General features: G+C 31.9%; 3 protein-coding genes across 4 annotated transcripts in view; 2 read left to right on the plus strand and 1 right to left on the minus strand.

Moving 5' to 3' along the window:
• LOC125855069 (floral homeotic protein PMADS 1) overlaps positions 1-27,170 on the minus strand; it is a 287,719-nt gene that overhangs the window by 11,940 nt on the left and 248,609 nt on the right. The gene's annotated exons all lie outside the window — the stretch shown is intronic.
• LOC125855035 (coatomer subunit alpha-1) lies at positions 2,852-8,359 on the plus strand. The gene is made up of 3 exons (XM_049534677.1): positions 2,852-3,292; positions 4,101-4,595; positions 5,175-8,359. The coding sequence occupies exons 1-3, from the start codon at positions 3,085-3,087 to the stop codon at positions 8,126-8,128; spliced, it is 3,657 nt and encodes a 1,218-aa protein (XP_049390634.1). The 5' UTR covers positions 2,852-3,084; the 3' UTR covers positions 8,129-8,359.
• On the plus strand, positions 22,636-24,795 carry LOC125855057 (protein EXPRESSION OF TERPENOIDS 1-like). The gene is made up of 2 exons (XM_049534707.1): positions 22,636-23,794; positions 24,199-24,795. Exons 1-2 carry the CDS (start codon positions 23,050-23,052, stop codon positions 24,591-24,593), a joined length of 1,140 nt encoding a protein of 379 aa, XP_049390664.1. The 5' UTR covers positions 22,636-23,049; the 3' UTR covers positions 24,594-24,795.

The raw sequence follows: 27,170 nt of genomic DNA on the forward strand, positions 1-27,170 counted from the left end.
TTTTTTTTTGGATTAGTGATAAGGCAGATACTCTAACATCGTGAATTGTTCCTAAATTCGATTGTTTCAATTACATTCCATATTTAGATACACATAATTTATGTTTATGCTTACAACTTACTATGTATTCGAGATACACGTTTTTGAATATAATGTATGAAATTGATACTTGATACATCAAATTAATACTAGATACATATGAAAAATACATGAAATTAAAATTAGATCATATAAATAGATACATAAAATTAATAATAGACGCATATAGCAAATACACGAAATTAATACTAGATACTTCTATTATACATATGAATGCACTTGTATGATACTCATGTATCTAAGTGTTTAGTTTGTAGAATACATCATCTATTGATAATAGATGCATCAAATTAATGAATTTATTATTTTAAGAGTAATAAAATGAAATTAATCAAATTACATGACCAAGATATACATGTTTTTGTTTTTTATTAATAATAATGTTAATGAATTTATTATTTCAAAGAATAATAAATGAAATTAATTAAACATAAATACACTCCTTGATTTGCCCTATATTAAGAGATTTGATTAATTTAATTTCCAGAATTAATTGTCCATATATTCTAAAAATCATCAATTACTCCTCTAATTAAGGAAATCAGTTACAATCAATTAATTTAAACAAATAAAATACGTATCTCGATTTTAAAATTCGGCAGATACATGTATCTCACAGATTCAAACTCATGTATCCTAAGTATGAAATATGGTAGAGGAAGTAATATTTGAAACTATTGGGAATCTCAGTAATTAGGACTTAAACTCGTGGGATTTATGTAGCTTACCCTTATATTTTTGAAGTTTAAATTTTGTATAATAATGTACAAAAAGTGTATATTTTACATTTGAAGGGAAAAAAATGTCAAATGATCTCACTTTTTGAATGGCTTAATTAAGCTCTGTGATTTATTTTAGTGAGAAGGGAAAGAAAAGATGATTTTATGATATAATTTTTTATTAAGAAAGTCAAAAAATAAAAAAGTGAAAATTCAATATGATTATCTAGTAACACCTCTTATATAAAAATGGTCCCATCCATTGTAACTTAGGGTAGGCACGAGGTACTAATTTTACCAAATTGTTTCTCTTTTTGACTTTAATATGTATCATTAGTATTTATAACAAATTAATAAAAAAAAGTATGATTATGGTGTTCGAATCAGCTTTCACGTATCTTGATTAAATTAATAACAACATATTAATATAATATCACAAGTGAAGTTTGAGGGGTATGATGTGTACACGCAGTCTTATTCTTATCCTGTGAAGGTAGAGAAGTTGTTTTTGCTAGATATTCGACTCAAGCAGAGCATATGAAAATAAAAATGTAAAGCAAGTATAGTAGCAGTTTTTTTTAATTGAAATAAATGAAGAAAAAAACAATAGCACGCCAACATAACCGAAACAAATGAACATCAGGTAATATTAAAATAAAAGGATGTGATAGTAAGACAATATTAATAACAATACTATCTAGGGCCTAGTTTTTTATCTTCATATTTTTCTATCAAGAGCGTTCGATAAGCTGCTAGTGAGCTATGTTTTGTCTAATCACCTCCCCCAACTTCTTCAATCTACTTTTCCTTACATCTACTACAGTCTACGACAAGCCTCACACTTCTTCTCACCATGGAATCTATGCATCTTTTCTTTATATGTCTAAATCATCTCAGTCTTGCCTTACTCATCTTGTCCACGGAGACCACTCCTACCTTGCCCTAGATAGCTTCATTCCTGATCCTATCACTCCTAGAATATCGACACACTCATTTTAACATCCTCATTTTCGTTACTTTCATCTTTTGAACTTGCAAATTTTTAATCGGCTAACACTCTACCCTATTCAATATAATTNAAATGAACATCAAGTAATATTAAAATAAAAGGATATGATAGTAAGACAATAATAATAACAATACTATCTAGGGCCTAATTTTTTATCTTCATATTTTTCTATCAAGAGCAATGTTCGATAAGCTGCTGGTGAGCTATGTTTTGTCTAATCACCTCCCCCAACTTCTTCGATCTACTTTTCCTTACATCTACTACAGTCTACGACAAGCCTCACACTTCTTCTCATCATGGAATCTATGCATCTTTTCTTTATATGTCTAAATCATCTCAGTCTTGCCTTACTCATCTTGTCCATGAAGACCACTCCAACCTTGTCCTAGATAGCTTCATTCCCGATCCTATCACTCTTGGGATATCGACACACTCATTTTAACATCCTCACTTTCGTTACTTTCATCTTTTGGACTTGCAAATTTTTAATCGGCTAACACTCTATCCCATTAAATATAGTTGATCTAACCTCTACTTATAATACCTTCTTCAAGGCTTGGTGACTCATTTTTATTACACAACACCATATATAAACTTTCACTCCATCCAACCCGCTCCAATACAATATGTAACACCATCATCAATCTTCCCATTTCTTTAAATTATTAATCCCAAATACTCAAAACTTCCTTTCTCGGAAAATGAATTATGTTTCAATTTAATCAAATCAAACTCAATAATCACAATTAAAGTAAAAAAAATACATTACTCAATCATGATTAAGTAATAACCATATATATTCTTTATTAATCAACTCGTAAATGCTAATCACCTAATCTTACACTCAAAATATTACTATAAAATAAAGTTTTTTTTTCCCTTCTAAACAAATAAAAATATTTTAAATAGCTATTTTTTCTCTCAAGTAAAAATGGATCTTACAGCTGGGACCCGTAGATCCACCAGCAATTCACATTAATTTCAAGTTCTATTTCTCTTTACGAGACTATATTATTCTTCTGTCTATCAAACTTCCGATCCCCAATTTCTTTAACGCACACTAAAAAATTCACACAAAGAGACAACTTCCCTTAACATACGCACTCTCCGTTCACCGATCTTCATTTGAAATGCAGTTTTCCGATCAGATCTGAGTTGAATTTGATCTCGAAATCCAGTTAGGGTTTCACATACAGCAAAATTAGTTGTTGTTGTTTTTGAGCATTTGATTTTGTTGCGTTTGAGGAATTTTGAAAGATGTTGACGAAGTTTGAAACGAAGAGTAATCGAGTGAAAGGGCTCAGTTTTCATAGCAAAAGGCCATGGATCTTAGCTAGTCTTCATAGCGGTGTGATCCAGCTTTGGGATTACCGTATGGGAACTCTCATTGATCGATTTGATGAACATGATGGCCCTGTTCGTGGCGTTCATTTTCACAAGTCTCAGCCTCTTTTTGTATCAGGAGGTTTGATTTTCATTTTTTCCCTCTTTTTTGAATTTGCTGTTGCAGTTGATTTCATGATTGAGTGATGGAGTGTGGATCTACTGATATGTGTTGATGAATAGATGTTTGATTAATGAAATCTAAATGCTACTTTTGCCGAATTTAGTGAAATTCCGGACGAGAAATTTCTTATGCACTAGTTTGGTAGCTTTTCCCTTTCTAGTTTATTTGATCTATGTGATCAATGTCATTGGCTAGTTTATATCATTCACATTGTGTTTTAATATGCATTTGTTCTTGTATATTCTAGATCAGGTGGAATGCCTCATGAATCATAGAAAATGTAATGTGATCTCATATTTAGTCTTGTTCATCCTTGAACTTCCTTAGAAGAGGCATCATTAGTTCTTTTTTGACTGAAGGTTTGAGTGGCATTTTGTTTACTCATAAGATATTTAGTGTTTAATCAAATCAAATTATATAGAGTAATTTCTGTCATGTTGTTTGTATTTTTTCTGTTTCTAAAAGGACCAAATAATTCATGACATTGTCAAAATCTAGAAGAACTATGAACTACTATGTACACTCAATGCTCAATTCTTAAGCTGATTCAATATTGATGATTGATAAATTGTATGGATGTTACGTATAATGCTGCAAGTGCTGCTGCAGTAAACCTATCATCACTAAGGCAAATAAATTAAGTAAATAAATAAAAACTAACAGCATATATTTTAACAGAATTGCAATCTATGCCTACTTGCATTATTGAAACTTGGTATTGGACTGTTCTTAGTATATTTAAACTCTTCTGACTTGTTTGCTGCAGGAGATGACTATAAGATAAAGGTCTGGAATTATAAGCTGCATCGGTGCTTATTTACGCTGCTTGGACATCTTGATTATATTCGCACTGTCCAATTTCATCATGAATATCCCTGGATTGTCAGTGCAAGTGATGATCAGACAATCAGGATATGGAACTGGCAGTCTCGCACTTGTATTTCTGTCTTGACTGGGCACAACCATTACGTGATGTGTGCCCTGTTTCATCCCAAAGAGGACTTGGTTGTCTCTGCATCTTTGGATCAGACTGTTCGGGTCTGGGATATTGGTGCTCTAAGGAAGAAAACTGTTTCTCCTGCTGATGACATCTTGCGCTTGAGTCAGATGAATACAGACTTCTTTGGTGGAGTAGATGCTGTTGTGAAGTATGTCTTGGAGGGTCATGATCGAGGGGTTAACTGGGCTTCATTTCACCCTACACTGCCCCTAATTGTGTCTGGCGCGGATGATCGCCAGGTGAAAATCTGGCGGATGAATGGTATTCTCTAAAATCTTGAATGTTTTTTCGCATGCCAGCCATAAATGTTTTCTTACTTCAGTTTGTGCTAGTGGACTTATTTACTGTTATATATCATTTTAGCTATAATAAGAGCTTTTTGATCGTCCATTTGGCCAAAGAAATAGGATCTTTCAAATTTGTAGAACCTCTTGTCAGTTAACTTAAAAAGCTTGTCAGTTAAGAATTCCTTAATTCAGCTAAAACTGGCTGTACCTTGCTATGTCTGAGCTAGTGAGTGGTAGCAGTTTGCATTTATCTCTAAAGCTTGGTGAAGCTAATTAGACTCGTCCTGAACTGTAGTTTCTTGGTACCCATAAAGAAATGAATGTCCTTAATTGTGTTATGCTCAGGAAAATCATACAGGATGTATACTCAAGCCTTTCTCTATTCTTGGAGAAGAATGTTCTCCTTGAATTAAATTGATAGACAACAGGTGCTTTTTCAGATTGGATTAGGCTGTCTGCTGTTAGAAACTTGGATATTTTAATGCGTTTGATGATCTTCTCAGGTTACTATGACGAGACTATACACTACTAATTGTGTTTTTGATATTGCTAGATACAAAGGCCTGGGAGGTGGACACATTGAGAGGCCATATGAACAATGTATCTTGTGTTTTGTTCCATTCAAGGCAAGATATTATTGTTTCCAATTCAGAGGATAAGAGCATTCGAGTGTGGGATGCTACAAAAAGGACTGGTCTCCAGACTTTCCGCAGGGAGCATGACAGATTTTGGATCCTTGCAGCTCATCCTGAGATGAATCTTCTAGCAGCTGGTCATGACAGTGGGATGATAGTGTTCAAGTTGGAGAGAGAACGCCCTGCTTTTTCTGTGAGCGGTGATTCTTTGTTTTATGTGAAGGATCGATTTCTCCGTGTGTACGAGTATTCAACTCAGAAGGAGAATCAGTTGATACCAATTAGAAGGCCTGGTTCAAACAGTCTGAACCAAGGTCCTCGAACGCTTTCTTACAGTCCTACTGAGAATGCTATTTTGATCTGTTCGGACGTTGATGGGGGCTCCTATGAACTATACATTATACCTAAAGACACTTATGGTAAGGGTGATACTGTTCAAGATGCAAAAAGGGGAACTGGAGGATCAGCAGTTTTTGTTGCGCGGAACAGGTTTGCAGTGCTTGAGAAAAGCACCAATCAAGTCCTGGTCAAAAATCTGAAGAATGAAATTGTTAAGAAAAGCCCTCTGCCTACTGCTACTGATGCAATATTTTATGCTGGCACAGGAAACTTACTGTGCAGGGCAGAGGACAGAGTTGTTATCTTTGATCTGCAGCAGAGAATTGTTCTTGGAGAGCTGCAGACTCCTTTCATCAGGTATGTCGTTTGGTCGTCTGACATGGAAAGTGTTGCTTTACTTAGCAAGCATTCCATAGTAATAGCTGATAAGAAGCTTGTGCACCGTTGCACTCTTCACGAGACAATTCGTGTCAAGAGTGGTGCCTGGGATGACAACGGGGTCTTCATTTATACCACACTTACCCACATCAAGTACTGCCTTCCCAATGGCGATAGTGGAATCATTAAAACCTTAGATGTCCCAGTCTACATCTCTAAGATATATGGGAACACTATTTTTTGCTTGGATCGAGATGGGAAGAACCGTCCTATTATTATTGATTCAACTGAATATATTTTCAAGCTGGCCCTGCTTAGAAAGAGATATGACCAGGTTATGAGTATGATAAGAAACTCCGAGCTTTGTGGTCAAGCCATGATTGCTTATTTGCAGCAGAAGGGTTTTCCTGAGGTTGCTCTTCATTTTGTCAAGGATGAGCTTACTCGTTTCAACTTAGCACTTGAAAGTGGGAACATTGAGATAGCTCTTGAATCTGCTAAGAAGCTTGATGAGAAGGATCATTGGTATAGGCTTGGGGTGGAGGCCCTTCGACAGGGAAATGCAGGTATTGTTGAATATGCCTACCAGAAGACGAAGAACTTTGAGAGGCTCTCTTTCCTTTATCTGATAACAGGAAACCTGGATAAGTTGTCAAAAATGATGAAAATTGCTGAGGTAAAAAATGAAGTTATGGGTCAATTCCACGATGCCTTGTACCTTGGTGATGTTCGTGAGCGTGTCAAGATTTTGGAGGATGCTGGTCATCTTCCCCTTGCATACATCACAGCTAATGTTCACGGGCTGAAGGATACTGCTGAGCGTCTTGCTGAAAAACTGGGTGATAATGTTCCATCATTGCCAAAGGAGAAGAAAGCATCTCTCTTGAAGCCCCCAACTCCCATTTTGGGTGGGGGAGACTGGCCTCTACTGATGGTCACAAAAGGTATATTTGAAGGTGGTTTGGATGCTACAGTCAGGGGTGGACATGAGGAGTACGAAGAGGCTGCAGATGCTGATTGGGGTGAGTCACTGGATATTGGTGAGGTGGAAAATCTGCAGAATGGGGATATCAGTATGGTGCTGGAGGATGAAGAAGGAAAAGAAGAAAATGACGAGGAAGGAGGATGGGATCTTGAGGATTTGGATCTGCCACCTGATACTGACACACCAAAGACTGCTTCCAATGCCCGCTCATCTGTTTTTGTTACCCCAAACCCTGGCATGCCTGTCAGCCAGATTTGGGTCCAAAAATCATCTCTTGCTGCAGAACATGCAGCTGCTGGCAATTTCGATACTGCTATGCGTTTGCTGAGCCGACAACTAGGGATTAAGAACTTCTCTCCATTAAAGCAATTGTTTGCTGATCTTCATATGGGAAGCCATACATATCTCCGTGCCTTCTCCTCGGCACCAGTTATCTCTCTGGCAATCGAAAGAGGTTGGAGTGAGTCAGCTAGTCCCAATGTGCGGGGTCCACCTGCCCTCATCTTCAATTTCAGTCAGCTGGAAGAAAAACTTAAAACTGCCTATAGAGCCACTACTTCTGGGAAATTCTCTGATGCTCTTAGATTATTCCTGAGCATTCTTCACACCATTCCTTTAATTGTGGTTGAGTCAAGACGAGAGGTGGATGAGGTCAAGGAATTGATTGTCATAGTGAAGGAGTACGTTTTAGGTTTGCAGATGGAGGTTAAGAGGAAGGAATCAAAAGATAACCCCGTTCGTCAGCAGGAGTTGGCTGCCTACTTCACACACTGTAATCTGCAGCTTCCACACTTGAGACTCGCATTACAGAATGCTATGTCTATCTGCTATAAGGCAAGCAATCTCAGCTCAGCAGCCAACTTTGCTAGGAGACTGTTGGAGACAAATCCAACCAATGAAAGCCAAGCAAAAACAGCCCGCCAGGTTCTTCAAGCAGCTGAGAAAAATATGAGAGATGCTACAGAGTTGAATTATGACTTCAGAAATCCGTTTGTGGTCTGTGGCGCTACATATGTCCCCATATACAGAGGCCAGAAGGATGTCACTTGCCCTTATTGTACTACTCATTTTGTTCCATCCCAGCAAGGACAGCTTTGTACTGTTTGTGATCTTGCAGTTGTAGGAGCAGATGCCTCTGGCTTGCTTTGCTCACCTTCACAGGTCAGATAATTTCAGTTTTTAAAATCAGCTCTTTTGGCCATCGTTTCAGAAGCTTCCGGTTCTACATTAGAAGTTAGGGATGAGTATTGACAGGCCTGCTTTTGATCGGATTGTACCTGTGGTTTATATTTGTTTTGATTTTTGCAATAGTTTTATGAACCTAATTGCCCTTCTTTATAAGTTCTATGGTTACAATTTTGATTGTAATAAAGTTTCATGTAAGATTTTGACTTGGACCAATTCTTTGAAGCGTGCTCACCTAGTCTCACACACAAGTCTAAGTAGTAAAACCCCGAGGATATAGAACTTTTGCATTGCCTTTCATAGTTTGACCTTAAACTGAAACTCGAGATAAAATATAAACCATGGTGCAGCATCAGGTATTGTGAAGGATTAATCACACATTTCATTTGGTGAATTATTGCTAGTTCTGCTGATAGTAATGGACTTGTGATGATCGTTAGTAGTGCGGGTTAAGTTACAGTCCAGTAGATAGCAACAAAATAATTCACATCTGTGTCTTTATTACTAGTAAAATATAAGGGACCCAAAACACGCTTCGTTTTGGGCCAACAGGTTTAAGTACATGTTCACTTTGAATGGACTATGTCCTTATCTGGGTATAAACTCCTCATTCACCAACTGTCTTTTTTTGAACGACCAATAAATTTTATTTCAATACTCGAATTATTTCTACCTCTGAAGATTACCATAGCCTGGATGATGGTTTGAATTTTTTATTTTTTTAAAAAAATGGAGCTAATTGCGCAAGCACTGTACTATAGAGAGCATTAATAAATACTCCCTCCGTTCCATTTTATGTGGCAACATTTGACCGGGCACGGAGTTTAAGAAATAAAAGAAGACTTTGAAATGTTTACTAAATTGCCCTTTAAAAAGTAGACTCTTTTTTCTCTCTCCTCATAAATGTATTGGAGTATTATTTTAAGATTAAGTGGGACCAACAAGGATAAAAGAGGAATTGTACCTTTATAAAGTTACCTTATAAGGAAATGTGACATTCTTTTTGGGACTGACCAAAAAGGAAATAGTGCCACATAAAATGGAACGGAGGGAGTACTTGTTATTAAAGTTTGTCACTTGTACGTTTTTCCATTTTTCCAATTCCGCTTTCGACCAAATAATTTTTCATACTATAATTGTTAATTAATTCTTCTGACCTAAAATTCACATGCACTAGTACATATGTTTGATGAAGTACTTCCAAGTTGCTACTTACTGTTAACTATTAACTCAGTTATATATTGAAGCATCCTTTTGCTGTTCTCTTCACATCTCAATTTTAACAAGATAGTATGATAAGTTTATTCCATTTATAATTTTATATAGAGTCTAATGTTTGTTGGAGTCGATTAAAGGCTTGTTTGAAATTTGCTTGCCAGTAAAAATTGCTTAGAACGTCTAGTGGTAGAATCTTATATACTATATTTAATATTGGACAAAATGGATTAGTTGAATCGATATGTACGTTGAGAAGTCTATTAGCTAACTCAATTTTTTTGGAATTGAGGTGTAACTGTTATTGTTATTTTTTATCTCTTCAGAAATTTAAAATTATTCAGCTAAAGCCTATTACTAGGGGTGTCAAATATGGCTAAAAATTTATGAGTCCACTCAATCCACCCAAAGTTTTATGGGTTGGGAACAAGATAATTTTACATTGCGCTGATTTTAGCCAGCCCAACATGATCCATATTTGAAGTCATCTGTAATTTGACCAACTACTACCCCAATTGTAAGATTTATTTTCAATTCTTTTATGGGTCGAATCGCGAGTAAAGGCTAAGTCTTGGTTTCTTGGTTGGAGTCACATATGGGGTCATGGGTCAGGGTCCTAAATCTTGATCGGGTCGTTAGTCAAGGTCAAGTCCTAGGCCTTATTGCCTAGGTCATGGGTCGAAACTCCGTTCTTGGGGCTAGGGTTAGGTCCTGGGTCTCATGTCCCGTGTCAAGAGCAAGGGTCAGGGATTAGGTCGTTCCCTACTCCCCTGTGGAAGTCGTATCTCGGGTTCTAGGTCAAAGTCGGGTCGGTTCCTGAGTTGGATCGGGCCTAATTATTTCTTTAGGCTATTAACCTATGCAATAATATAAAAGATAATTTTGTCCACTATCATGAAATACAAGGTTGCATCTAGCAGTAGGTTGTCAAATAACAAGTAGTAATTTATAATGGAAGATACTCAAAAATCAGAAATGATCAATGTATAGACAGTAAAAAAATGTGAACACATTCATATAAAGCACAACAAGATGTTTGGCTGTTTCTGGATAGTAACATGATTATTTTGCTTTCCAAAAGACTATTTAACTTTCCCTATATATGTGAATGGTACTTCTCTTTTTTTTAATAACTCTATATAACCGACCTTCATAAAAAACCTAGCTAATTATAATTACCTACCTAGCTTTAGCTTCCATTAATATACCAACTTTGCTTAGGGTTGTCAAAAGTTGGTGTCCTACCATGTGGCTAAGGCAAAGTACTAACACATTGCTTTACACTCTGGTTAATTAAAGATTAGTGCTAACTATGGAGTAATTTGTAGTATTAAAGATTACAATTAGATGAAAAGTGTGTATGATCACTTCACTATTCACCAAAGTTAATTTTAGTGCTCTTTTAGTGGATTAGAGTGCAATAATGCAAGACAAAGTGGATAGAATCACTTACTAATCGTACAATTTGTCTAGATCCATAAGCAGTGACAATTGTTTTATGAAAATTCACTCTTATTATGAATCCATTAAATTCACTTAATCAAGCCAATTGCCCTAGTTTTCGAGTTCTTTCTACCTTACATCTTGTCGTCAAGAAAAAAGTTCATTTATCTATTCGAATTTACACAAAGGAGATTTTTGTGCAAAGGTTAAGAAACAAGATATAGTGAAAATTAAACGTCGAAATTTCCACCGACAATAAACTATATAGCATGATACTTTCTCTTATATAGTTTACAAAGGAAGATATGTTTAAATGTTATAAGTCAATTGTTCCTCATCGAATTAAAAAATAAATGTAAATCGTGAGCAACGAGGTCATTGGTTCTTCAGAGAAAGCGATTGTTATGTGTCAATTATCCCTTATCAAATAAAAAGAGAAATGTTAATTCAAAATTCTTTAGAATAGTCTCTCTTTTATAAAAAAGAAAAGTATAATATTAGCACCAAACGCTTATCATTATGCTAAAAGTTATAGCTTATAGCAAATGCGTAGCTCTATTTCTTAACTAAGTCCGTCAAACAAGCGTTATATTCGATCATGACTCCGATCCAAGCCAACCCCTTATGAGTTTTGTCATCGATCGGCAGAATGTGAGCATTACCCAACATATTCATTTTCTTTTTAAATATATAATCATTAGGTAAAGCACATGGATATATAGGCCAGTGGGACCCTTGGACAAAGATGACATGGACCCACCATGTGATGACTAGGACGGCCCCCCCGCTTCCTCCTTGTTCGCCTTTACGATGTTTCAAACTAAGAAACTCAAGTTTTAAAGGTTCCGTACGATGGCGACTTGTGAAGGAACTTTCCTTGTATTTATAACTATGAAACAAAAAAAACACTAGATTGTTTTACCTAAAAACCCTATAGATACATTAATGCACCCTTTGCTCTTTAGTCCAACATTTACGAGTCGTTTGGTAGTTGGTTTAGAGGTTCGTTATGTCGTAACATTTACGAGTCGTTTGGTAGTTGGTTTAGAGGTTCGTTATGTCGTATGTGTTTAAGTATCGGTATCACATTTGATATTTGGTTAAGAGATAAATTTATTCATGTATAAAATTAATATTGCATTTTAATTTGTGATTTAGAGACTAACATAACTAATTCATGGACAAATTATGAGCGAATCAATTCATTATTTTATGCATGATAGAAAGATGAAATAACTAATATTACCTCCATCCCAATGATATCGTGTGGTAGAGTTGGAATTTCCAGAGTCAATCAAGTGTTTCTTTGATCGAAATTTCTTTATATTCTTTTTAAATATTTTAAATTATTAATCAGTGTGATCTACAATACTTTATACATAGTTTCTAAATTTCAGAAAATATAAAGTTGCTATGTGTTTTGAACTTGACATTTCGACTATGCCACATAAATTAGAATATAGGGTATACATGAATAACTAAACAATACATAACTAATTATCTTTACATAAAATTACACGTAGATTTTCTCATAACAATTTTAAATATCTATTTATGTTCATCTAAAGTTGGAGAGTATAATGCCACACATTTATATATTATATCTTATTTATTCGTTTGGTAGAGTGTATAAGAATAGTGTTAAATAGAATGTATTAATAGTGTTTACATTAGCAATGCATGTATTAGCTATGCTTGCATTAATTATACATAAATTATTTTAATGCATTGTTTGGTTTGATGCATTAAAAATAGTATGTATTGCATTAAAAAAAATTATTTACAAAAGATACCCTTCACTTTTATGGTGGAAAAGATGTAAAAAAGGGTTTGAGGGGCAATTGAGTGTTTTATCATATTAATGCATGCGTTAAAACCATTGCATTGCTAATATCTAGAAATCCATGATATTAACAATGCACATCTTAGTACACAATAGAGTGTTAGTTATACATAGGTTGAAAAAGAGTACCAAACAAGATACTAGTAATACACAAGGTTAATACATGCATTATTTTTCCTAATAATCTCTACCAAACGATAACTCTAACAAGCTGCCAAACGACAATCTTCCCTACTATATTAGTATCCACATACAAGTACAAGTACTTACTCTTAATTTCTCACATGTAATTATATACATGTGTACAAGCACTAAATTTCTCATATCTAAACTAGTACTCTAGTAATAATAGGATGAGTACGTACATGTACTTAGTTTGAATGTGATAAACTGTATATTTCAGAGCCAGAATCTAGGTTAAATAGATGTTTTTTTTCTTCTTCTTCTTTCCTTTAGTTTTCATCTAAATGATTTTTCTGTCATAGCAAGAACCTTGTGTTTTAGGGTACGTGTTGAGAAGACATAATATAGATGTGGCCCATGATAAGGAGACATGTTGATTGGAATACCTAATCATCGATTTTCATTAAGAAAGTTTAAAATATGGAAAAGTAAATATACTAAGAAATTAAACATCTATTCAGTATAGTTACTAACACATAGCAAGATTAGGATCTAATTTAGTTTCACGTTAACATATTGTGAGACTAACAACCCAAGCAACAAAGATTTCTAAGTACTTCTTCATCCTTAACCAAAGATTTCGGGTTCGAGTCTCTCTAAATACGAAGTTGCCTTTATTAGGAGCGCTTAACCCCCTAATGTGGACTTTTCAACGCGATCTGAATTTAGTCAGACTCAAATATAGATATCAAACACCGAGTAAGAATTTTTTATTTTTTTTTCTTTTTAAAAAGCAACCCTAGAAGAAATTAAATGAAACCTCCAACTTGAAAGCCAATAATTTAGGCTATATAGCACGCTTTAATAATTTAAGACAATTAATTTTACATGTGTATTTAACACTGAATTAAATGAGCTATAATACTGTTCGATCATTAAGGAGTTTTTGAATGTACCAATGAACAGAAAATTTAAGGTATGTTAAATGTTTTTTGAGAAGGTTAAATGGAAAAATCATTTTGGCCAGAAAATTTGGTTTTGAAAAATATTTTTTAAAAGAAAAAAATAAGTTTCTTAAAAATGTCCTCTCAAGGCTCAGTAGAGAAAATAAATTTTACGAGTAACGTTCCACAGTAATTACGCCATCCTCACCCTCCAACAATAAACTCCTTCTTAATCACCCACATAGCTAACATCTCCATCGGTGCAGTGCGGATCCACTCGATTTAACCTTTCATAATACTTGTCTAAATTATAGACACTTTAAATTAATATTTTTTATTTACATATCAAATATAAATGCACCTATTTTTTTTAAAAAAAATATTTTCCTTTCCTACCGAAGCAGCCTTAGTTGTCTTAAAAAAATGTGTTAGGTGTTGCCGTGTTATCCATGTTATATGAACAGGTTGTAGACATAACTTGAAGCAGTAGCCCAAATTAAATGCAAACTTCCTAGAATTAATTAATATTTATTGGGATATAAAGATTTAATTGAACTTCTGAAAACTGGATCTCAGTGGATTGCCAACGAGTAATTGCACCAAATAATTAATTCATTTTGTGTCCTGACTTGACTAATTGGAATTTTTATTTTATAAAATATAGTCATAATCCCAAGGAGAGAGTAAACAATAAGGACAATAGTATGTCTTTTCTGAAAAATATTGGGTAAACATCGAATCATACTACTTTATTATAGTTAAATTAAAGTTGAAATATATATTAATTACCTGTAGTTTAACAAAAGGAATATAAGTTAAAGTATATATATTTTTATAAATCTATTGAGTTAGTGTAACTATCAAGTGTAGATAAGTGTATGATTTACTAAACAAGCAATAATTTGTTATTGAGTTAGTGTAAATATCGAGTGTAGATAAGTCTTTGATTTATTAAACAAGCAATAACAGTTATTTAGGCTTGTTATTTCAACTTTATATATTGAAGATTGAAAAACATGACTTTGGGAGTTTTTTGAATTTTCACACGTAAAATTTTTATTTTCAAATGGAACTTCATTTTTCAAATACTTTTTGAAAATTTAACTTTAATTCCACTTTTTATTTTAAAATATCAACCGATATTACGTCTTAAATGCTACATAGTGTACCTCTTCATTCCATACATTTCCTTTTACTTTCTTTTGGCATAGAACAACACCAACAGTAGATCGAATTGACTAATAATTTAAATCATCAAAGCTTTAATCACATTTAATTAAGACGCGTTCAGTTACAAAGGCGGAAGAAATAAGAACAACAAATCCAACGTAAAATCTGTTTGAATCGACTTATTTCGATATTCTAAAGTACTTTGTTAATGAAATAAACAGAAGAGTGTTTTAAAATACATAAGTACTATATTCAAAGTTATTATAATAATAATAAAAAAAGGTTAAAATTTTTAATGTAACTTCTGCTTATACACAGATAACTCGTAATCGATCCCTCTCAATCACTAATGAGTCAAGCATCGCGTAGAAATTGACTAAATTGATTTACATCCTCTATGTGGTTGACAGACTATGACATAGTAAAGGACTAAGGGTTATCCAATACCAACTACAAATTTTCCTAAGATTCCATAAAAAAAAAAAAGGTATTTCTAAACAGGATCGTAATCTGGTAAATATAGATTACTTTCTTTATAAAAATAATGTAACTTATTTTTGATAGAGTGTAAACTAAATAATCGAACATATATTACTTACTATAAAAAAGGGAAAAGGATTTAAAGAGTCAACTCCCGGCCCGGCGGATTGGAAGTAAGTAGAAGTATTGGATTAGTCTAAAAATAAAGTATAGTCGGAGGCGCAGGGCTCGAGAAGAGTTACAGAATTATTGGGAATACCAAACACTGATAATCACCATTTCTAATTCATTCAAAATCTCTTTTCTTTAGAGTACGTACTTGTACTCATTTCAATTGAATTAATTCACTTGCCTCCTTCTTTGCTCAACTGATTTTATGGGATACAATACGATAAATATAAAATTAGCTATGGAATTTATTGATAAAATTCAATTAATTGGCCGCTAGGTAAGTCTTATAACTCGTCGTTAAGATTAGCATTGTTGTTCGATTATAAAAAAAAATTATATTGTTATTTCCTTATTTTCTAGTAGTTTGAACACCTTATTGTGTAATAAAGTATACTAATAAGACATTTTTAATTCAAACTCTGAAAAGAGATATTGTGTGTGTTTTCATTTGTCAATTAGATAGTTAAGTCAATCACGTAAAAAATGACATCTTCTTTATTTATACTCGTCAATCTCAAATAGAAAATATCTTGGGGGTAAACTTTTACGGCTTATTGATGCAAGTGTGTATGATAAAAAATTCACATATTTAATGTGGTTAACTTTATAATTATCTAATAGACAAATGAGAATACGCAAATGCAAGACTCAATTGGACATGTCTTAGAGATTAATCCTTTAGAATTTATGAGTTTAATATAAGATGATACCCTTCGGGGTGGTCCAGTGGTTTGGGCTTGGGACTTTCGTGTTGGAGGTCTCAAGTTCAAAACTCATTGCCAGTGAAAGCAAGAGGTTTACCTTCTGGATCAAGCTCGTTGCACCGGGTTTGCCTAGTGCGGGTTACCTCTTCTAGGAGCGAAAATTTTACCCTGTGTACATCCAAATGATAGTGACTGCGGTTTCCTTTGTCATAAAAAATAAATGATAAGACTCATATTATATTAGTAATATTGAGTTTATTACAAATTGCAAAATCTTTTAACTACACTACACCAACAAAAAGCCCAAAAATAGCGTGGAATTCAGCAATAACTCTATTAATCAAATTAAATATACCAAGATTTAGGATATGAGAGGGACTAATAGAGACCAAACTTTCGAAATAATAAAGTTAATTTTGTCTTTTAACAGATTTCATGGGGTTGACCAATTAAATCATTAGATCTTTATCGTAACACATGAAAGCATGTTGCATTTTTTTTATATTATTTTAAATTTTAGAACATGAATCCGAGAATAATGACAGTATATATATTTAATACGCAAAACACAATATAAAGGAAATATATATAGTCTCTAGGTAGGAAAAAAAAAGAAAGACCAAAAAAGTTACAGGGTCAAATAGTAGTAAAAAGAAACCTCGGGCCCCTAAAAACCTATTTTAAAAAAGGTAAAAAAACATTAAAGATTGAATTATTCGCCTTTCACATTTAATATGCACCACTAATAATAATCAAAATAATAATGTGACAACTAATTAATTAGCCGCACTTTAATCATTTTTTTGTGAAGGATCATGTACGGTTAAAATTGTGGTTTCAAAAATATGGATTAATTAATTAATATCATGATTTGGATTAATTATTAGCAATAATTAGGGGAAATCACGTGTTCTTCTAATACTATGAAGTGTCCCGTGACATATATTAGTACGAACAAAATAATAAGAATTACACTATTGTAACGTAATACTCCATTTTTTGGCATTATTAATATAATTTAACATGTTGTCGAGTTTTATCTATTAATATTATTATTAGTACTATCTAATTCCTTATTATTATGTTATGTACAATTTCTTTAGCATTGCATTTCTTTTCTTATTGAATTTGATAGGTTTTATTTCTATCGAGAGTATTGAAAATAATTTTTTTATTTTTACAAGATAGAAATAAAGTTGCATGCCAACACCCTTTTTCACATAACACTGAATATATTATTATTGTTACTGATCACTTATCCTTTATTTATTCACCAATTCTACTATATCAAATAGAATTATTTATATTTATCTGATTGTGTGGATATTTTTTTTATGTCGTAGATGTATTATTTATAAACTCAAATAAAAAATATAATATTAGTATATTAGTACAACTAGTTATTAGATGTTAGAGTAATAGCACTATCCTTTAAAAAGCTGTGGTAGGAGTTTTAAAGAATGGTCCTCAAAGAGTTTATGTCTTATCACACAGCTGCTTAAGGCACTTTTATAGGTAAAATTTTCCATAGGTATAATACATCACAATCATTTTGACTAAAATATACTGTTGGTGGAGACATGAGGAGGGCAAATTATTATATTGCCAATGGACAAAATAAATCTTGTCAATGTTTTGATGATTATGAGAAAAAGAAAAGAAAAAAATAAGAGAATTTTGGTCAATGTTACTGTATTTGAGATTCAAAAGCTATACCCAAATTAATGATGTAAGTAATAGGAATTTTGTAGTTTAATTATTATTATAAATAAAATGGAATAATTTGACTAAATACAGTAACTTGATTTTAATCATGGTCATGCATGATTGCTTCCTAAGTGTAGAAGAATTAAGTATCACACAATGTGATGAGTGAGTGATTGGATTCTTGAAAACCCACTACAAAAGTAAAGGGTATAGATGTTAAGTTAATGACATGATGTTTGTGATCAAGTTTAAAGACAAAATAAAAATATGGGTTGCAATGATATTATAATATAATATTTGGTAAATGAAGTCAAAATAAAATATGATTAATTAAAATATATGTTTATGTGTTGAAGAGTCTCACGTAAAATGAAAAAGAAATAAATATTTTTTTAGATGGACTTGATCAAGACTCTCCTCATGAGCTAGCTTTTGGTGTTATGTTAGACATATCTAATATTACTGATGATTGGTCCCAAATTAATTTTTTCATGCACCAAATATCCAATCTTGAGCGTGAGGTGCGGTATTGGAGAGTGGCAATCCTACGCTTATTAGCTACATTGGTTTTTAGTAAGACTCTAAATTCATTTCTAAAACTACGTTTCGTTCTAATAACTATTTTGTTTTTATTCTTCTACTCTTTTTTTTTAAAAAAAAAAAAACACACTTTACATCAATAAACACATACTCTGTATAAATTTACAGTGAGATATGGAAAAAATATGATATATGCAGATCTTATTTTTATTTTGCAATGAAACGATACTTTAATTTAAGCAATATGGCAAATTTTTCGAAAATTAATTTTGTTTGTTAATTTTAACCATTGACATGCTGAATTTGGAGGAGTCTTCAACTTGTTTGTGAAATGATAAAAGACCAAGACAAGGGGCTTAGTTTCTAGATCTTCAAGTTGCAATATAAATAAAAAAATATGAAACAATCATTCAATAACATTTAGGATAAACTAGGTATAGCAAAGAGTGTGTTACAATCTTTGGGGAATGGCATCATGATTTCACGTTGAAGTGTGACTAAAACATCTAAAAAGTTAAATTTAACCCATTAGCTAGAGAGTGCTCATATTTGAATTACTAAGTTACTATGTCTCAACATGTCTTTCTTAGGGATTTAGTGAGCTAAACATAATAATTTATTCATGTTTATATAATATGTAAGGGTAAAACTTAAATTCAAAAATCCCATTTGTTCTAAAATAATATTAAAGTGTTATTATCTTATTGAAAAATTTAAACTATTAAGGAAAATACATCCTCGTGACTTTAATATTTCATGCTTAAAAGAGTCTAAAAGGATCATGGCCATTAAGATTTAGAAAAAAACTTCGAAAAGAAATTTTGGGAAAAAATGTATGGCATATTTATTAATTTATTTTTTGAAAGATTGAACTGTTTAATTAAAACTTTCATTTTGTTTTTCATTTTGAATATAACAATACTATGTTTTGGAAAGATCTCTTTTCATCTTTGGGATATTTTGTTTACCAAAGACCCTTCAAATTGAAACAGATCACCATCGTGATCAGTTTAGTACTTTTTTTTTAATTCGATGTTCGATGCCTATATCGGAGTCATCACAATCATTTACTTCTTTTTGCTGTCTGTAGTTCATACTCCCTCCGTCCACAATTGTTTGTCAGGGTAAGGTCATGCACACCCCTCAAGGAAAATTTAATATAAGGTATAATTTAACTAATATAACCCTATTATACCAAGAATATCAAAAGTCCACACAACTTTTCTTAAGGGTAGAATTGGGAAAAAATGACTAATTATTTCTTGATTGTTTAAATTGACAATTAATTTTGGACATCTATTTTTAGTATACCTGCCAAACAATTGTGGACGGAGGGAGTATTAATTAGAGCCTTGAAAATCTAAATTTTCGTTGGAAAGTCACATATGGAGATAATGCGTTCCCTCACAAAGACGATTTCATATCCAAAAGAACACGATTCAAAACCTATGACTAAAAATGAAAGAGTACTTACCTATCTATAACAATCGTTATCGGTTGGTTTAGTAATTCTATTTTTCTCAATTCAAGAAAATGTTGCATATATGCTACGTCATAACGTATCATAAATAGTGAGAAATAAGAAAAAATCTTTTTGGTCAAGAAAATTTGGTTAGAATGATATTTTACTTATGTTATTTTATCTTTTTAAATATTTTTACTTTTTTAACTTTAATATTTTTTAATTAAAAAGTGGAAAAAAAATTAGTTTATTTTAATTTTTTTTTATAAACTTATAAAATTTTTGGCCAAATTTTCTGGCTATTTAGCATTAGAAACAATATCATCACTATTTAGTTCTGTACTGTTAAACCCCACATATTGTATTAATTATTTCTTTATTGGATTTAATCTTGTGATATTATTGATTTTCTATCCTTTTATTATTATTGTTTGGATGTATTATTGAAAGACCTTTTTGGTTATGTCTCAATTACGAAGACACAGCTGACAGACTGTGAGCTAAGAATATATTAATTAAAGTACATTATTTTTTATTGGCTGCTACCGTATTAATAGTGTGTAACTAATTTAAGGGATCCGTCTCCTCTCCATTTCCTTCCCTCCATTTTTCCCAAGTTCTTGCTTTTATGTGAGACATCTGACATAGATAAAAATCAATAGCTAAGATTTATAGATTAAAATAATATTCTAATTATAATTTAGATAATTAATATTTCATAAGAAAAATAATAATACCATAATTATAATTCATAACAATATAATATCTTATCCATAAATATATTATAAAAATTGTTCTCTTTTCTAAATTTTTTTTCCCACGAGTAGTTATCTTCCATTTGTTTTTTTTTTTTTTTTAAATGAGTAAGTCTTAGAAAGCAACTTTGAACTTTCTCTTTGAAATTAATTTACATATAATTGATAGAAAATATACTCGCACGGAAAAAATAATTAGAAAAAGAGAAATTATTTTATAATAATACTAGTAAGAAAAAAAAAAATATATATATATATATTTATGGACAAGATAATATATTGTTATGATTGTGGTCTTGTAATTTTTCTTATGAAGTATTAATTATCTAAATTATAATTAAAATCTTATTTTTATTCAATTAAACCTTAACCATTAGTTTTTACCTATGCCATGTGTCTCACATTCAAACAAAAACTTGGGGAAAATGGAGGGAATGGAAATAGAGAAGAGCCGGATCCTAATTTAAGTATTATATACTTAAGACCCCCCCTCTCCCCCGGTTACATCATAAGGAGTTGACCTAAAGATATAGACATCTCCTATTACTCTTTTATTCACTTTTTCAAGAATCGATTATATAAAAATATTCTGCTCAATATTAATAAAATTGATCTCTGCTGAATAAGTCAAAATTATAAATGATTAGCAAAGAATTATAGTGGAATACAAAACGTTTTTTTGCACAAATTAATGAACATGTTGGAAGAGTTTTTGAAATTCTAAAAATTCTTGGAGTTTTACAAGAAAAATAGAAAGAAAAGGAAGTGGAAATAATTATTCGGCACGTGAATCTATGATTTAATTCTCCGTAAGATAATTTATATACATATTTTCTAGCTCAAAGTCTCTTATTTTTTGGCACCTTTGTTGAACCTATGATCTCTCCGTTAATTCTCAATTTATACGTTCTTTTTTGTGATGCATAACGGTGAAACTAGTTATACTATATTATTATCAGGTTTATATAAGTTAATTTTGATCTCAAACAATGTTTAATTCTTCTATACAATGACTATATAAAAGAATTATTACATCATTATAATTTTGTTCAGTAAATCATTGTAGAACAGATAAGAAATCATTAATTATACTGTTTATAACTCATTACTTATACTGTACAAGTTTATGATACTTAATTAGTTAATTAATAATATGATTATAAATTTATATAACTAGAATAGGTTTATATTAGGGTTAGTGGTTCTTGCCCGTCGTAATCAAAGCCACTAATGTCCACGTCCATCAATTGGTCTGTAATACCGAAAATTACTGCAATAGCTGTAAAATTATTCTATCTGTTTATTTTTATTCGTCATATTTATATTTATCACGTCTAAATTATAATTAACAAGATTATTTTACCACACTATCCTTTAACTTTTCTTGATATATTAAAGTAACAAGTTAAAATGCAAATATATTTTTAAAATATTAGACAAGTAGAAGAGAACGAAGATGAGTATCTTTTTGCTGCCCAATAGAGTACAATATTTACAAGTTTCACAATGAAAACGCTGGTTACTTAAATCGATTCAATATTAATAACTCAAATTCAAAACTTTTGATTAATGCTGAACAAATACTTATCAATTTACCGTAATTCTTTGTTATTTTAAATTTATATTATATTTCCTCATTTGGTATTAATATTGATATATTTTTTGTTTTTATTGAAATTAGAAACCTTGCGAAAAAACTTCTTAATTATGGGATGGTCAGAAAAAGTAGAGCGTGTTTTCCGGTGCAAGGACGAATAAGCAAAAGCTGATTCTTCACCACGTGGAACAATTACACCCGTCCGATCACCATGCAACGGCTAAGATGAAATCCTTGTTGATGAGATTTTATTGCTTCCAACTGCAAGAGAACTGTAGAAAAGAAATGGAAACAACAACAACAAAATAAAAATAAAAAAAAATTAGTGTGAGAAAGAGAGAGTGAATTAGTGTGTGTGAGAGAAACCAATATTTTTTTTTTTTAGTACTACTACAAATTTAAGAGAGAGACAAGAAAGATGGTACTGTTGTATAGTCTTAAATTGAGGAAGAGGTAGCAGCAGTGGCCATGGCGGCGTTGCAGAGTCTGTGACTTTAATGAACCATAAAAGTAGAGAAGTGCAACCATTTTTTTTTCTCCTCTTTCGATTTCCTGAAAAACAAATAAAATTGTCCTGAAAAGCTGCTAGAAGCACTTAATATAGCCCAAAAAGAAAAAAAAATTCCAATCAAATATAGCTGTTAGATGATCAATATCATAGCCATTTCCTAGGCTTAAAGAGGTTTGTTTTTTGTTTTTTTGGCTATGGATATAGAGTTAAAATTGACGACAAACACTTCAGCAGCAGAGATATGTCTGGATTTTTCACACTAGGTGGTGGCGGAGCTGGAGGAGGAAATAAGAACCAACAACAACAACAAGAGCAAGATCAATTAGCTACAAATAGCTTACTTCTTTTCAAAGACGACGAGATCTACAATAAGGGTTTCGAGTTATGGCAGCAGTACTATCAGTTGCATCAACAACGAGCACAGCCTCATCCCCATCATCATCATCAACCACAAGATGTGGATTTCTCAGTTGGTGTGGGGCCCAGTTGTAACAGAAGAATCATCAGTACTGGAAGCAGTAGTAGTAGTGGTGGTAACAATAACATTGTCGGTGGCGGTACTGATGATCATAATCATAATCATAATCATCATCAAAATATTACTAACAATTATACTAATTCGTCTTCTTATAGATCATCATCAGGGTTTCGCGTTATGCGTCCCAGTAGTACTGGTAGTGCTGGTGGAGGAATTAACTGTCAAGATTGTGGAAATCAAGCTAAAAAAGATTGTTCACATTTGAGGTGCCGGACTTGCTGTAAGAGCAGAGGATTTCCATGTCATACACACGTTAAAAGTACCTGGGTTCCTGCTGCTAAAAGACGTGAACGGTTACAACAACTTACTTCTCTTCAACAAAATCAACAGCAACAAACTCAACTTCTTAGCTTAAGAGCTGATCATCACTCTAATATTCCGAAAAGGCCAAGAGAAGACCCATCTTCCTCCTCTCTTGCTTGTACTCGTATACCCAACATCTCGTCAGGTAATCAGAGACGGATTCAGAATTTAATCATCACAAGTTCAAATGCGTCATGAAAAAAATTTGTGGGTTTTTCAGGGAGGTAGATCGTGTGTTTTAGAATTTTGATGCTAAATTACAAAATAAGAGGAAGAAAAATTATCGTATAGAACAAAAATCCGTGATAAATATGCTACATAACATTGTCTCGTGGGACTATATATACAACAAACATAATATTTACATATTTAAATTCCATATTTCTCAATTATTTGTTTTTGCTTTTTTCTACTGTATAGAAGTAAACTTGACGAAACAAAATTGTTCTGATTTTGTTGCTTTATTTCACTTTGTTACTCTGAAATATTCATGAAGTTCATTATTTGATTTTGGTATTGAAGTTCTTTTTTCTTTTTTTTGAATGCTAGGGTTAGAGTTAGGTGGTCATTTTCCATCAGAAGTGAGTTCTCAAGCTGTTTTTCGATGCGTAAAAGTGAGTGCAATCGACGATGCAGATGATCAATATGCTTATCATACGGCTGTGAATATTGGTGGACATTTATTCAAAGGAATTCTGTATGATCAAGGGCTAGAAGGTCGATATAGTGGTGGCGGTGGTGGTGGTGGAGAGAGTTCATCTGGTAGTGGCGCCGCTCAACAAGCTCTGAATTTTATAACCGGCGCCACCACATCCACCACAGCAGTCGCCACCACTAGTCACCAACATCAGCCGGCTGTTACAATGTATGATCCTTCAGTGTATCCAACTCCCATTACTGCTTTCCTGGCTGGTACGCAATTCTTTCCACCTCCCCGGCCTTAATCAGAGGCGGATTCAGAATTTATGAAAATTCAGAACGTTTTTGTTTTAGGGAAGGATTAGAATTATCAAATTATTGATTATGCTTCAACTTCAATGACATCCATTTAGGTAATGGGAAGGAGAAATTAATGTTCTAGTATTTCTCCATGAATTTAGACATTGGTTTTCTTATATGATGTTAGTTTAATATTTTGAATTTCAAGTATGACTCTTATTTGGTTAGTATTAATATAATTGTCTTATCTATAAGCTCCATTATTTTATTGTGATTTTGCTAAAAGGAATTAGTAGGAGATCAATTTAATTTATGCATATTATTATATATCATGTCATGGGGTATATTGGTCCGAAAGGATTACATCCTTCAATATGAGATAGATAATGGCAAGATTTTGGTATAAATTTTATATCGAAATACTCATTTTGTTGCATTTTATGTGGTATAATTAGAATTTAAAAAGTCAATCAAGTTTTCGTTGATCAAAATTTCTGTATATTATGTCTTTTATGATGTTAATCACTGTGATTTATAATATTTTTTCACATGATTTTCAAATATATCTAGAAACATAGAACTTCTATGTCCAAATTTACAATCAAAATTTAGAAATTTGAATCTCAAAGTTCAACTAAGTGTCAATCTCTCTAATCTTTTCACACTCTTTTTTAGATGAATATAATTAATTAATAGTCACACAAATATTTGTAACTCATTTTATACGAGTCCATACTTCATATTTTAAAAGTATTTATTTCTTAAAGTTTGTGTCAAGACGAGTTATATTACATAAATTGGGACGAAGGAGATATATTTTTGTGGTTTATTTTGCATATCTTATATTTTTACTCTCTCTTTTTCTAGGTTTTTTCTACCAAGTATGAATTTCAATTATCTTTCTGGTCACATTTAAACTTAGTAGTACTACTTTTTTTCAAGCATATCCGATTGTCTACCGGATTATATGGGGAAGAAATAGATATGTTTCGTGTTTGGTTGGGTACAAAGATTTTGTTTTTTTTATATAATTTTAATTCTCTGAGTTATCTGCCTCTTATAATCATTCATTTACTTATTTTTATTTGTTTTTTTTGGGGGTGTTGGATTAGAACTGCATGGGGGGGACACCATTTTCTTCTAATAAGTCCGTTCTTCTGGGATGTTGTCTCCTATTTTTCCATATTTTTTTGAGTTTATATTTATATGCACCGATAGTACAATGAATTCTTTCACTTCTTAGTATCCCGCTTCAGACTAATTATCATTTTTGACTTTTTGAAAGTAAAGATTGAATTTATGTCAAAATTAAGTATTTTATGTACATATTTTTAGTAACTAATCTAATATTATTTGTTAGCTTCCATGCTCCAATACAACAAAGTTCAAAGTGTATATAGATATTGTGATAAAATACTTGTATGTGGTCAAAGGAAATCCAACATATGTGTTTAAAGGAATTTAGAATATATACAACATGTGTTCAAAAGAAATCCAACTACCTTGCCCACACTTGAATTTAATTCTTAAAAAAAACTACACTAAGGGCCTCTTTAGATTGGCTTTTGGCTTATGACTTATAAGTCAAAAGCCATAAGTTAGGATCTCTAACTTATGGTTTTTGACTTATTTTTGTTATTTTGGCATTAAAATAAGTATTTATAAGCACTTTTTAACTTTACCAAAATACTTCAAAATTGCTTAAAAACTATCTTTGCTTAAAAACACTTAAAATAAGTCAATCTAAACAGGCACTAAATATTTTTTTATATCTTGAAAATAATTTAAAGAGGGGGGCTTGACTTTTTCTCTTAATACAACATAGGATAAATAACTCGTCCTTTACAGTAGGGGGGCCAGGATATCAATATCTACGAGATAACTCCCACACATCTAATAACAACTAAATTAACTAACAAAAAAATTCGATTTATCGTATCTGAGTCTAATGGATGACAATATAAGAGTCCTTTGCACCATAAGGCAAATACTGAAAAGAGCTGAAAACTTGTCAATTTTAAGGGCATCTCCAATCTTGCCCTCTATTTTACTCTTTAAATATAGAGTTTTTTTTTTTAGTTTTTCTTTTCAGACAATTAACTTCAACCTAATTCTCTATTTTACTCTCTAAAAAATAATTTTATTTTCTCTCCTCAATATTATATTATTATTTCTATTTCATTGGCATTTCCTTATTTCATATTATAAATCCTTTCTCCTTTTTTTTTTTTTTTCAATAATCACTTTATATAATTTTTACGTGATATAAAATTTTATTTTTTCAAATTCATTATTTAATATAAAATTTTATTTTATTCTAAATTTCTAAATAACATAAATTGCAAGTTATTATATCATATACAAATTAATGGACAATTCAAATAAAAGTGAAATCATCAATGAAATACAATTATATAAAAATTACATAAATCAACGAGCACAACTGCAATCACAACCACAACAATTCTCTGGATCATACAATAATTTTTTCCCGAATATTGTTAAATCTGGAAACAACCTACCGAATTACTGAATTATTGTTGCGATAAAATTATTATGTATTGTTATCTTATATTTAAATT

The sequence above is a fragment of the Solanum stenotomum genome, chromosome 2, assembly GCF_019186545.1.
Source record: "Solanum stenotomum isolate F172 chromosome 2, ASM1918654v1, whole genome shotgun sequence".
NCBI lineage: Eukaryota > Viridiplantae > Streptophyta > Magnoliopsida > Solanales > Solanaceae > Solanum > Solanum stenotomum.

Excerpts from the sequence above, each read along its gene's own strand:
- LOC125855057 (XM_049534707.1), top strand. The coding sequence starts at position 23,050 with ATGTCTGGATTTTTCACACTAGGTGGTGGCGGAGCTGGAGGAGGAAAT. Across the intron at positions 23,795-24,198 it reads TATACCCAACATCTCGTCAG|GGTTAGAGTTAGGTGGTCAT; the intron begins GTAATCAGAGAC and ends TTTGAATGCTAG.
- LOC125855035 (XM_049534677.1), top strand. The coding sequence starts at position 3,085 with ATGTTGACGAAGTTTGAAACGAAGAGTAATCGAGTGAAAGGGCTCAGT. Across the intron at positions 3,293-4,100 it reads GCCTCTTTTTGTATCAGGAG|GAGATGACTATAAGATAAAG; the intron begins GTTTGATTTTCA and ends TGTTTGCTGCAG. Across the intron at positions 4,596-5,174 it reads GAAAATCTGGCGGATGAATG|ATACAAAGGCCTGGGAGGTG; the intron begins GTATTCTCTAAA and ends TGATATTGCTAG.